Genomic DNA, 13,812 nt, shown 5'->3' with positions numbered 1-13,812 from the left:
TTTTGAGAGTCTACACAGTGCGAACAAGCACCCCCATTGTCTTAAATGGAAAGCCCAATGATTAGGGTGCATAGATCTGTTGACTGGTAGAAGGATTAGAAGGAAGTCAAGAGAAAAAGAAATTGAAGGGAAGTTGAGTACTGGGGTAGGGAGCAGCATGGAACTGACTGCCTAAAGGATGGTGGAAACAGAAACCCTCATCACATTTTAGAAGTAACAGGACAAGCACTGGAACAGCCATAAGCATGAAGGCTATGGGCCAAGAGCTGGGATTGACCAAAATAGTTCATTTTGGGCTGGCAAGGACATTATAGGCTGAATGGCCTCCTCCCGAGCTCAGAAATTACCTGCTGATTACCTCCTACTGGCCTCTCTCCGAATTCCTCTACATTGAGCACCACTAGGACTGAGAGCATCAATGGCACAGAAAGTACCCTTGGTGGGAGACTTCAATGTTTATCACCAAGAACGGTTTGGCAGCAGAATGGTGGAATCCTGAGGACGTAGTGGTGAGACTGGCATGATGTGAACCACCTCACAAGTAACAGATCAGGTCAAAGCTTGGCTGTCCTCCCAGATCCAGCTAATGGGAGGGTCTCCAGGAAATCCCACCCATCAATGATACTGTGCCCCAGCGAGTGAGTGCTGAAGACAGGGCTGAAACAAGTGTAACCATCTATAGCCAGAGCTGCCAATCTGTCTCGGCCAGTTTGATTTACTCCAAGTTATATCAAAAAGTTGCAAAGTGGACTGGATACAGTAAAAGGCTATAGATCCTGAAACATCTGGTTGTAATCATGAAGGCTCTAGTCAAGCTGCTCCAGTTCCACAGGAATATTATTGTCTACACAACAAATCTGATCGGGCTAATTGCTGCATGCTTTCCACTTCTAAACATCAAAGTGATGGAAGGCCTTGTTGACACTGCAATCACAACACCTACTCATGGTGTTGCAGGCACGGTAGTGTAGTGGTTAGTGCAATGCTATTACAGTGCCAGCAACCTGGGTTCAATTCCGGCCGCTGTCTGTAAGGAGTTTGTCCGTCCTCCCCATGTGTCTGCGTGGGTTTCCCCCGGATGCTCTGGTTTCCTCCCACATTCCAAAGACATACAGGTTAGGAAGTTGTGGGCATGCTATGTTGGCGCCAGAAGTGTGGCAACACTTGCGGGCTGCCCCCAGAACGTTCTACGCAAAAGATGTATTTCACTGTGCGTTTCAATGTACATGTGACTAATAAAGATATCTTATCTCATATTATAAAATACCTGCTTAAGGATGCAAAGTTTAGGATCTGCCAGGGCCAGTAGACTCCAGAGCTTATTGCAGCTTTAGTCCAAGTATGGACCAAGGAGCTGAACCCCAGGCACAAGGTGAGAATGATGTTCTGTTCATCAAGATGGTGTTTGACCAAGTGTGGCATCAAGAAGCCCATGTTAAACTGAAGTCATTGGGACTCAAGGGAGATCTTCATTGGCTAGGGTCACACCTCTCAAAGATGGTGGTGATTGTTGAAGGCATCTCAGTCCTAGCACAAAACTGCAGGGCAAAGTCCTGGGTTCAAGCATCTTCAGCTGCTTTATCAATGACCTTTCCTCTGTCTCAGTTTCAGAGGTGAAAATGACTGCAGTCTTCAATTCTATTCACGACTCTTCAAAAATTAATCAGACCACAAAACCTGCACAACATTCATGATTGGCTGACAAGTAGCAAATAATGTTTGCACCCAACATGTTCCAGGCAATGACCAACTCCAAAAAAAAACTCTACTCTCCCCACAGCAATCAATGGCATTACCATCATCATCCTGGGCTCTCCACTGTCCTGGTGGGCCAACTGTCTAAGTACTGTGATCAGACAGCTGGCCCAGCAGAACAGTGATGGCAATGCACATTCTGCTTATCCTGCAGTGAGTGACACACTTACCGACTCCCCGGTGCCTAGTAACCATGTACAAGGTTAAACTAGATTGCGAGGGGGAAGGGAACCAGAGGAGTAGGTCAGAGGAAGAAGGGGATGGGGAAAAGGCAGATCTGACAGGTAAAGAGGCTTTGAGGAAGGAGAAGCAGAGTACAGGCTACAGAAGTAGTAAGGTGGATGGGCTAAAGTGCATTTACTTGAATGCGAGAAGCATCAGGAATAAGGGAGATGAACTGAGAGCTTGGATAAGTACATGGGACTATGATATTGTGGCTATTACAGAGACATGGCTGACATCGGGGCAGGAATGGGTATTGAATATTCCTGGTTTTCAGTGTTTTAAAAGGGATAGGGTGGGGGGGGGGAGAAGAGGAGGAGGGGTGGCAATACTGGTCAGGGACACTTACAGCTGCAGAAAGGGTAGATAATGTAGAAGGATTCTCTCTAGAGTCAATATGTGTGGAAGTTAGGAACAAGAAAGGGGCAGTTACCCTCCTGGGATTATTCTATAGGCCCCCCGGTAGCAGTAGGGATACTGAGGAGCAGATTGAGAGGCAGTTTTTGGAGAGATGTGAAAATAACAGGGTTATTATAATGGGAGACTTCAACTTTCCAAATATTGATTGGCACCTACTTAGTGCCAAAGGTTTAGACAGGGCGCAGTTTTTTAAGTGTGTCCAGGACGGATTCCTGACACAGTATGTTGACAGGCCGACTAGAGGGAATGCTATATTAGATCTAGTTTTAGGTAATGAACCGGGTCAGGTGACAGATCTATCGGTGGGTGAGCATTTGGGGGACAGTGACCATTGCTCCATAACCTTTAGAATTGTCATGGACAGGGATAGGAGCAAAGAGGATGGGAAAATATTTAATTGGGGAAAGGTGAATTATGAGGCCATAAGGCGAGAACTTGGGAGTGTAAATTGGGATGACATTTTTGAAGGGAAATGTACTATGGAGATGTGGTCAATGTTCAGGGATCTTTTACAGGATGTTAGGGATAAATTTGTCCCGGTGAGGCAGAGAAGGAATGGTAGGGTGAAGGAACCATGGGTGACGAGAGAGGTGGAACAACTAGTTAGGAAGAAGAGGGCAGCATACATAAGGTGTAAGCAGCAAGGATCGGACAGGGCTCATGAGGAATATAGAGTAGCAAGGAAGGAACTTAAGAAAGGGCTGAGGAGAGCAAGAACGGAACATGAAAAGGCTTTGGCGAGTAGGGTTAAGGAGAATCCCAAGGCTTTTTTCTCGTACGTGAAGAGCAGAAGGATGGCTAGGGTAAAGGTAGGTCCGATTAAAGACAAAGGTGGGAGGATGTGCCTGGAAGCTGTGGAAGTGGGTGAGGTTCTCAATGAATACTTCTCTTCAGTATTCACCAAGGAGAGGGGTCTTGATGATGCTGAGAACAGTGTAGGTGAGGGTAATATTCTAGAGTATGTAGATATTAAGAGAGAGGATGTGTTGGAGTTGTTAGAAAATATTAGGATAGATAAGTCCCCGGGGCCTGACGGAATATTCCCCAGGCTGCTTCGTGACGCGTGGGAGGAGATTGCTGAACCGCTGGTTAGGATCTTTGAGTCCTCATTGTCAACGGGAATGGTACCGGAGGATTGGAGGGTGGCGGATGTTATCCCCTTATTCAAAAAAGGTAGTAGGGATAGTCCATGGAATTACAGACCAGTGAGCCTTATGTCTGTGGTGGGTAAGCTGTTGGAAAGGATTCTAAGAGATAGGATCGATGAGCATTTGGAGAAACATGGACTGATTAGGAACAGCCAGCATGGCTTTGTGAAGGGAAGATCTTGCCTCACAAGCCTGATAGGATTCTTTGAGGAGGTGACCAGGAAGATTGATGAGGATAGTGCAGTAGATGTGGTCTACATGGATTTTAGTAAGGCATTTGACAAGGTTCCACATGGTAGGCTTCTTCAGAAGGTCAGAGGCCAAGGGATCCGGGGAAGCTTGGCCGTGTGGATTCAAAATTGGCTTGCCTGTAGAAAGCAGAGGGTTGTGGTGGACGGAGTGCATTCAGACTGGAGGGCTGTGACTAGTGGTGTCCCGCAGGGATCGGTTCTGGGACCTCTACTTTTTGTGATATTTATTAACGAATTAGATGAGGGGGTGGAAGGCTGGGTTAGCAAGTTTGCAGATGACACAAAAATTGGTGGTGTTGTGGATAGTGTGGAGGGCTGTCGAAGCTTGCAGAGGGATATTGATAGGATACAGAGCTGGGCTGACAAGTGGCAGATGGAGTTCAATCCAGAGAAGTGTGAGGTAGTACACTTTGGAAGGACAAACTCCAAGGCAGAGTACAAGGTAAATGGCAGGATTCTGGGCAGTGTAGAGGAGCAGAGGGATCTGGCGGTTCATATCCACAGATCACTGAAAGTTGCCTCGCAGGTGGATAGGGTAGTTAAGAAAGCTTATGGGATGTTAGCTTTCATAAGTCGGGGGATCGAGTTTAAGAGCCCCGAAGTGATGATGCAGCTTTACAAAACTCTGGTTAGGCCACACTTAGAGTACTGTGTCCAGTTCTGGTGGCCTCATTATAGGAAGGATGTGGAGGTGTTGGAAAGGGTGCAGAGGAGATTTACCAGGATGCTGCCTGGATTAGAGAGTATGGATTATGAGGAGAGACTAAAGGAGCTAGGGCTGTTTCTCATTGGAGAGAAGGAGGATGAGGGGAGACATGATAGAGGTGTACAAGACATTGAGAGGAATAAATAGAGCGGACAGCCAGCGCCTCTTTCCCAGGGCGCCAATGCTCAAAATGAGAGGACATGGCTTCAAGGGAGATGTCAGAGGAAGGTTTTTTTTACCCAGAGAGTGGTTGGTGCATGGAATGCGCTACCTGGGGTGGTGGTGGAGGCAGGTACATTGGACAAGTTCAAGAGATTGTTAGATAAGCATATGAAGGAATTTAAGTTAGAGAGATATGTGGGAGGAAGGAGTTAGATAGTCTTAGGTGTGGTTTGAAGGGCAGCACAACATGGTGGGCCGAAGGGCCTGTATTGTGCTGTATTGTTCTATGGTTCTATGGTTCTAAGGCATGTCAGGAGTACCCTCCGCTTGCTGGATGAATGCAGCTCCAACAACACCCAAGTAGTTCAATTCCATCCAGGGCAAATGCTTGATTGGCACCCAGCTGCCACCCTAAACATCTACCCCATTCACCACCAGTGCTTTTTGATAGCAGTGTATACCACCTATAACTGCAGCAAACTCACCAAGGCTACTCTGACAACCTCTTCCACCATGAAGGCAAAGGACTGTAGGATCACGAGATTGCCACCTCCCACAAGTCTCACACTACTCTGAAATATAATAATATCCCTGGAACTCCCTATCCATCAGCAGCTTGGGAGCATCTTCACCACATGGACAGCAGTGCAAGGCAGTGACTCACTGTTACCTTCTCAAGAGCAGTTACTGCGCAATAAATATTGGCTTGTCAGTGAAACCAACTTCCAATGAGAGAATAAAACAAAGGCAGAGTACTTTCAGTGATTGAGCACAAAAGGCATTTCACTTCAAGTATTAAATTTACATCAGCTGGGTGATCTGCACTACATCCTACATCGACCACTCTGTTTCCATCAATGACAGAAGTTCATTCATAAATGGTCCAGAAATAGAGGAATAAATCACTATGACACAAACTGAATTTATCCCATTACTCAAAAACACGGCAGTTTGGTCACAACCCATTGCATTCAACAGGTTACCAGATAGAGCTCTCTTTGTGTATCATACACTCTGACAAAGAAAGTCAATCAAAACAATAACTTTAAACATCTGTTAACAAAATGAAATGGCATAATACATACAGAATGCAAAACATCAGGTTGACAAAATAGTGGCTGAGAGCTTTGTGGGGAGTTTAGAAAGTAGTTTGACAGGGGAATTTACATTCTTCAACAGTAAAATAAACCCATTTAATCTATAGCTATGCTTTCCAATCCACCCTGGCAAGAGAAAGCATTCAAATTAGCTCACAAGTGGAAGAATTGGTTCTCTCTGCCTTGGAAGATCCTCTAAGTAAGCACCCAAAATTAATATCCAAGTCTATGTTCTGTTTTACAAGCATCACATCATGAGGAATCAAACTCATCTGTTTGAAAATAGGAATTAAACTAACATTATTACTATAGGCTCAGTACTTCTGAATTGATTCAGGCATTGAAGGCTTCCATACCTTGCTTACTTCCAATACAAATTGCCAATTTATACCTCTTTAGCAAATTTACTAAACTGTTTGGCACTGAAGCAGCAAATCTACTAAAACCTTTCACTTTCAGGTAATTAAACTGCTCAGTTCTGTTCCTTTTCTTTTGAACAATGTGGTGCCACTGTTGAATGGGATAGGTGAATACAGCCACTTGAAGAATCTCTATGAATAGCTACCAATTCACTGACTAAGACGCCAGTGACAGACCTTCCACACAAGTCATTAAGACTGGGGAAGCAACAATTTAGTGAAATGTCAGAAAGCCAATGCAAGTTAAGGCTTGCATGCTAGCTTGAATATATTGATGAAAAGCCCGATGTATTTCTATCACCAGCATCAATCACAGTGCTCATGTTCAACACAATTACCTCTAAATCTCCTTTGGTAATTGATTCTTCTTCCACTCGGAACTGGAGATCCTCGATTTTCCTGTAAACCATGAAAGTTGAGGAGTAAAATTAAAAGTTAAAACATTGGGGATATCAGACAGAGTACAGTGTGACAAATCCAAACACTGCAGCAGAATTTGTTTGAAAAAAAGAAAGAAAAATCATAGATAACTGTAAAAGGCTCAGGACAGAGTCATAGAGTCGCAGAGCTACACAGAACAGAAATGGGCCTCTCAGCACATGTTCACGTGGAATGTCTTGCCTATCTACACCAATCCCATTTGCCCACACGAGGACCGTATCCTTCTACGCCTTGCCTGTTCAAGTGTCTGTCTAAATGCCTCTTAAACATGGTGATTGTTTCTGATTCCATCACCTCCTTTGGCAGCCCGTTCCACTTTCTGTGTGCAAAAGCCTTCTGCTCAGATCCCCTTTAAGCCTCCTCCCTCTCACCTTACACCCATGCCCTTTTGTTTTTGACACCTCTATCATGAGAAAAAGATTCTGACCATCTACTCTATCTATACCTCCCGTAATTTTATACACCCCTCTCAGGTCACCCCTCAGCCTCCTTTGCTCCAGAGAAAACAAACTCACCCTATTCAATCTCTCCTTATATCTAAAGTCCTCCAATCCAGGTAACAGCCTGGTGAATCTCCACTGCACTCTGTCCAGTGCAATCACATCCTTCCTATAGTGTGGTGACCAGAACTGCACACAATACTCCAAGAGCAGCTGAATGAGTGTTTTGTAAAGTGGCAACATGATGTCCCAACTCTTGCATTCTATCACCATTCTACCTACCCGTGAGCTATGGATGTACCCCAAGGTCTCCGTTCATCAGCATTCCTTAGGGGCCCTACCATTTACTGTACATGCTCTGACTTTATTTGACTTCCCAAAGGGCATCCCCTGACACTTGCCAGGATTAAATTCCATCTGTAAATGTTCCACCCAACTTTCCAGCCAATCTATATCCTGCTGTAGCCTTAGACAACTTTCCTCACTATCCACAACACTACCAATATTCAGATCATCTGTGAACTTACTAACCATACCTTCTACATTCACATCCAACAAGCATGCCAAGAATCATCACAAAAGGAACACAATTCTGTCGGGAGTTCTGCAGTGATTTTTGGGCTCATTGAGATGAAGAACACTAAGGCCAAAGATCAGAAAATCTTCCCACTTTCACATTTACATGTCAAAAAAGTGCATTTCCTGGCTGGATTTAGCACTGGTCACATGTAGCACAGATTAGCTGTGGAGAAAATGTCCCTCTGATAAGTCTGATATAGAATCACAGGAACGTATAGCATAGAAACAGGCCCTTCAGCCTACCTCATCCATGCTGACCGTGATGCCCATCTATGCTAAATCCCATTTGACCACATTAAGCCTGCATCCCTCTACACCTTTTAAATGTTGTAATAGAGTCTACCTCCACTGCCTCATCCGGCAACTCATTCCAGATATTCACCACCCTCTGTGTGGAAAAACTGACCTCTCTGATCTTTTAATTTCTCCCCTCTCACCTTAAATCCATGTCCTCTAATTCTAGGCTCCTGTGACCTGGGAAAAAGATTCTTTCTATCTATCTATCTATCTATCTGCGTGCATCATAGTTTTGTAAACCTCTACAAGGTCACCACAGTCTCCTATATTCCAATGAGAATAAACCCAACCTATCCATCTCTCCTTATAACTACAGCCCTCCATTCCAGGCAACATCCTGGTGAATCTCTTCTGCACTCTCTCTATTGTTATCACACCTTTCCTGTAGTATGGCGGACCAGAATTGTATACAAAACTTTAAGTATTGTCTGACCAATGGTTTGTACAGCTGCAATATGACGTCCCAACTCTCTATGCTCAATGCCTTGTCCTGTAAAGACATGCATGCCAAATGCCTTTTTCACTGTTCTATCCACCTGCGTCACCACTTTCAGGGAGTTGTGGACTTGCACCCCAAAGGTCTCTCTACATGTCAATGCTCCTAAGGTCCCCGCCATTTACTCTACATGTCCTAACAGAATTTGACTTCACACTTGTCGGGATTAAGTTCCATTTTCAGGTTCCTGCAGCTTCAAGTTCCTGGGCGTCAACATCTCAGAGGATCTATCTTGGGCCCAACACATTGATGCAATCACAAAGGTGGCACACCAGCAGCTCTACTTCATTAGGAGTTTGAGGAGATTTGATATGTCAGCAAAGACTCTTGCAAATTTCTATAGATGTACAGTGGAGAGCATTCTGACTGGCTGCATCACCTCCTGGTATGGAAGCTCCAATGTGCCAGATCGAAAGCAGCTGCAGAGGGTTGTAGACTCAGCCAGCTCCATCATGGGCACAGCCCTCCCCATCATCAAGGAGATCTTCAAGAGGTGATGCCTCAAGGCAGCGGCATCCATCATTAAGGACCCTCACCACCCGGGACATGCCCTTTTCTTGTTACCACCATCAGGGAGGAGGTACAAGAGCCTGAAGACCCACACTCAATGTTTTAGGAACACCTTCCTCCCCTCCACCATCAGATGTCTGAATGGTCCATGAACACGACCTCGTTATTCTTCTTTTGCACTGTTTTTGTAACTTATAGTAATTTTTACGTCTTGCGCTGTACTGCTGCCGCAAAACAACAAATTTCAAGACATATGTAAGTGATAATAAACCGGACCCAGTAAATTCTCATCCAAATCATTTAAATAAATTACAAACAAAGGTCCCAGCACTGATCCCTGTGGTACACCATTTGTTAATTTCCAGTCAGAAATCTGTTGATCTACTCACTGCTTTGAGCATGTAGTCATACATCTGCACATATTTTTAAAGAAAGCAATACTTAAATATTATACCATGGAAGCCACGAGGTTTTATAACATATGCTTTCCTCTTCCTCACTTCCTAGACTTTCTGGTCTTCCTTTAACTTGCCCTTCCTCTTCCCCACAGATGTCACTTTCTTTCCCCCCCCCCCCCTCAGTTTACCAGTACCCACTCTCCCCAGGGTCAGCAGCTCCCATTACCTTTTCTCCTCTTCCAGAGTGTTTAGCAATTCCTGTTTTTGTTTTTCAGCGTTGTTCAGCATGGACCGTACAACCTGAAGATTCCCCTCAGCCTCTGTCACATACTGCAAGAAAAAAAGATCAAGTCACCTTTCCCTACAAGTTATGATTTGCATGGAAATAGATGCGACCATTATGCATCAGTGGTTTCAATGAAATGGACATAAGGTCTTGCTGTAAAAAGACTGGGTATTACCAGAGATGTATAGAATTTTGTTTCTGGTCTTTTGTGCCAAACAGTACGTATACTGCTGACTGCACATTATACTGCTTCCAAAATGCCATTCCACTAAACACTACTGGCTTGAATCTAAATGGTTTATCATAATCCAGACAGTTGCCCAGAAATAATAGTTGTCATCATCTTTCACTCTGGGGGCGGGAGGGGGTGCGGAAAGAACCTGATGCAGGGTTTTGACCCAAAACATCAACAATTCCTTTCTTTCTTCCCACAGATGCTGCTCGACCCACTGAGTTCTTCCAGCAGATTGTTTGTTGCGGCAGGATAACACTGATTGGTACCTTGGGTCATGGTGAGGCAATCATCTAGAAGGATTGGGGTCAGGGTTTGGTGATCAGATTAAGTGGTTGGTGGGGATGAAAAGGCAGGGGTGGAAAATTGCACCTCCATTGGGCGTTCTGAGAACAGCGGGTCAGGAGCTGGGAAGGATGTATAGCCGGGAGAAGGTTTTGACTGGGTAATTGAGGGATAGGAGGGTTGAAGGAATAGGCACCTGGATTGTTAGGCCAAGGGGTGAAGGATGCAATAAAATTGGAGCAGTGTAGGGGTGGAGGGAGTGAAGGGCCCAAAAAACCAAGGACTTGCTTAACATGGGTCCTGGGAACACCCACTGATTGTCTAAGTTCCCCCCACGATGCTCTAAAAAGGAATAAGTGGGCAAAAAGAGCATCTTGCAAGATTGAAATGGGAAGTGTGCCAACCATACAAGAGCAACACATGCCCGTGGTGCCCAGTCAGATTTTAAAACTAGCAGAAAGGGACCCAGAAATGGTCATCATTTTTTTTTCATTCTAGGGAGAAAAGAAAATCAATCTTGTAAAAAAATGAACATTATGCAATTGAATTTCAACGTGTGTACTTTAAACTAACACACTTTCATCAATGTATGTAAAAAAAAAGGAGTAAGTCAATCATTTCATTCTAGTCAGAGGTTACAAATCTATGAGCAGTTATAATTACCCCAGGAGTGAGATGATGAGTTTACAAGGAGTTGAAAATACTTGGGTGCATCCCCATCCATCTCATCTCCAAAGACAAGACCCTAGCAATGTCCGTACAAAAGACAATGTGGATTATGAGGTTATAGCCCCTGATTACTAGTGAGAAATTTCAAAGATCCAAGTATAAATGCAAGTAAAAGTCAAGGAAGCAATGAATTGTTCTTTATGACTGGTACATTTTCAGTTTAGGAAAAAAAACTTGAGCAATTCAGGCTAAGAAATAAAATTAAAAAACTTCTGAATACAACTTAGAGAAACTTTAATTTTCAGTGTCACTGATGGATTGTTCCCTAAATAATGAAGAGTTATTTAGCTATTTAGCTAAACTGTCCAAATTAATTGCATTTTTGAGAACCAATTCAAAATGAAGAGAATGACTCTTCCATTAAAATACCAGGGTGAGGAATTTCATGGGGTAAAAAAATCATTATCAGGAGGACAGGCCCAGAGTCTCTCATTTCAAAATATAATTTCATAAAACAGAAAATTTTACTTGAAATACATGATTGCTATGCAATAGTACTAATTTAAACTCATTGCAACACAATGATTGCGTAGCTACGCCATCTTTTTCTTCTGCCCCACTGACAAAGTCATTCAGTGAATATCTAAACCATAGTTTGGAAACCACTTGTGGTGCTGCTGTTAAGGTTTGTACCTGTGCGTGAGTAGCCTTTAGCATTGCCAGCTCCTTCTCCACTTCACAGATGTGGCTGGTTGCCTTGGCAACCTCCGCTCGTTCCAGGTCCCGTTCCGCCAGCAGCTGCTCGATGTGCTGCTGCTTCTCCTTGAGAGCTTCCTGCAAGGCTGTGGTGCCAGAGATCTTCCGGGCATAGCGGGAGGATGTCTCCGTCAGCTGAGATAAAGAAAGACAGGTGATGAGAGGCAGGGGACAAGAGGACAGAATCACTGCTTGTTGGTGCACACCTAGGCTTAGTAATTAATAATGTCCACAATTAGCCCTATATTATGGATCAAGACTTAAAAGTCATTTGGACAAGTCCACGCCTAGAATAGGTTTAGACTGATTTGGGCCAAACACAGGCAAATGGAACTAGCTTAGATGGGCATCTTGGTCGGCATGGACGAGTTGGGCCGAAGGACCCTTTTCTGTGCTGTATTACTCGATGACTCATTTACACTGACTATGTTGATTCAAGAACACAAGGTGCCAAGCAGCATTGTTTCACCGCCACTATCAAAGGAATAGAAAGTCAACATGGCTGAGTGGACAGTAATGTCACCTCCAAGTCAAAGGACCGTGAGCTTCAATTTCCCTCCTGAGCATGTAAGTTCAGCCGACACGCCAGTGCCATCCTGAAGCATATTTCACTGTTTAGTCTACTGATGAACAGGGATAAATCATCTATTCACAGTGTTGGAAGAACTTTGACATCCACACGAAGAGTTGGGAGATCTCCTAACAGTCTGGACAACATTCCTCCCTCAATATATAAAAAAATCCTCCAGATTAACTGGCAGATAAAATAGCAGCCATATATTTCCATATTTCTTTAATAGAAGGAGGCCGTTTTGGCCCATTAAGTCTATGCTGGCTCACAGAGCAACCCCATTCCCCATTAATTTTTCTTGAGTCATAAATTCATCGAGAGGTACAACACGGGAACAGGCCCTCTGCTGAGCACACTGATTGTCAACCAACCATTTCCACTAATTCCACAGTTCCACATTTTTTATTTGCTCCATGTTCCCATCAACTCGCCCGCTGGATTCTATCACTCACCGACATACTAGGTGCAATTTATAGTGGCCAACCTACATGTCTTTGGGACGTGGAGGAAACTCTCACAGGGCAAATATGCAAACTCCGCACAGACGGCATCAGAGGTCAGGATTGAACCTGGGTCCCTGGAGCTGCGAGGCAGCAGCTCTACCAACTGCGCCACCAGTGACTGCAGCAAAAACCACGATACCTCATTCCACACTGATAGCTTTGGGATCTTTCTCAGTGATACAGCAAGAGTGCAGTTTGATACAATAAACTGTTTTCAGACCCATGCAAGAGGCATGTGAGGAAAAGATAACAGTCAGGTTGTGATATCAGATGGCCAAAGGCAAAGACCTACATTAAAAGGCTGCTGAAAAACAAAAGTGTAGTTCTACATTTGTGAGCTTCAACGTTATCAATAAATCATTGGTACTTGCATCAAGGTCCTTTTGCAGTTCACTGATAAAAAGCAGACCACATAGCTCTGGGTCTGGAGGTGATAGATGCTGGCTGATCCTTACCAGTCCCGTCCTGCTTGGTCTGCCTCCGACTGAAGATGCCACAGAGCTGACAGAACTTATGGAGGAGCTGCTAGGGCTCTGCGTCAAGGCCGAGACTCCCATGGCCATCCTCTTACTCTTTTTGGTCTTAGCTGGAGTAGTGGAAGGGAAGCCAATCCGCATAACCTTGTGAATGGGAGCGAATAGACCGAACTTGGGTGGGCATTGGAAGTATCTGTGAGATACAGAAGGGAAACATCAGATCCAACTGCTGAACACAACAAGGGGCAAAATTGTCTGTACCCGAATTATGAAAAGCTACAAAATCTTCATGATGAAACACATAACTGTGTGGGGCAATGGATGGGGTTTAAGAGGTTTCAAATTAGGATATTTATGACAATGGAAGAGAGAGCAAATGGAGTCTAAAATGGAGCAAATCCGAAAATTCAGCTCGGTAGTGTTGTCCCAGTGAATGGAAGGTTACACGGACAGATACTTTGGGAGAATTCTATCTGTTCTGCTCAGACAGACATGGGAAGTCAATCAGTCCCTCTCACTCTCTCTCAGTAGATGTGATGTTTGTGCCTCCAGCTAAACAGAACAATTAGTCTTTTACAAAATATAACCTACAGTCAAACCAATTTAATAGCTAGGGACAAACTACTTTTTAGATGCATTGATTTGGAATATCGTAGAACAGAGTACAGAAACAGGCAAGTTCCTTCCTCCTAT

General features: G+C 44.2%; 1 protein-coding gene across 4 annotated transcripts in view; it reads right to left on the bottom strand.

The window, feature by feature from the left end:
• The window catches only part of clip2 (CAP-GLY domain containing linker protein 2), a 145,456-nt gene that overhangs the window by 43,538 nt on the left and 88,106 nt on the right, over positions 1-13,812 (bottom strand). For all 4 annotated transcript variants that reach the window (XM_052035254.1, XM_052035253.1, XM_052035256.1 and 1 more), the window contains 4 exons: positions 13,099-13,312; positions 11,507-11,704; positions 9,568-9,671; positions 6,519-6,579 (listed from right to left, as the gene is read on the bottom strand). In XM_052035254.1, coding sequence (XP_051891214.1) covers positions 6,519-6,579; positions 9,568-9,671; positions 11,507-11,704; positions 13,099-13,312 — 577 coding nt within the window. The remainder of the gene's footprint in view (positions 1-6,518; positions 6,580-9,567; positions 9,672-11,506; positions 11,705-13,098; positions 13,313-13,812) is intronic.

This window comes from Pristis pectinata, chromosome 21 (assembly GCF_009764475.1).
Source record: "Pristis pectinata isolate sPriPec2 chromosome 21, sPriPec2.1.pri, whole genome shotgun sequence".
Classification (NCBI taxonomy): domain Eukaryota; kingdom Metazoa; phylum Chordata; class Chondrichthyes; order Rhinopristiformes; family Pristidae; genus Pristis; species Pristis pectinata.
This window is presented reverse-complemented; position numbering and strand designations above follow the sequence as displayed.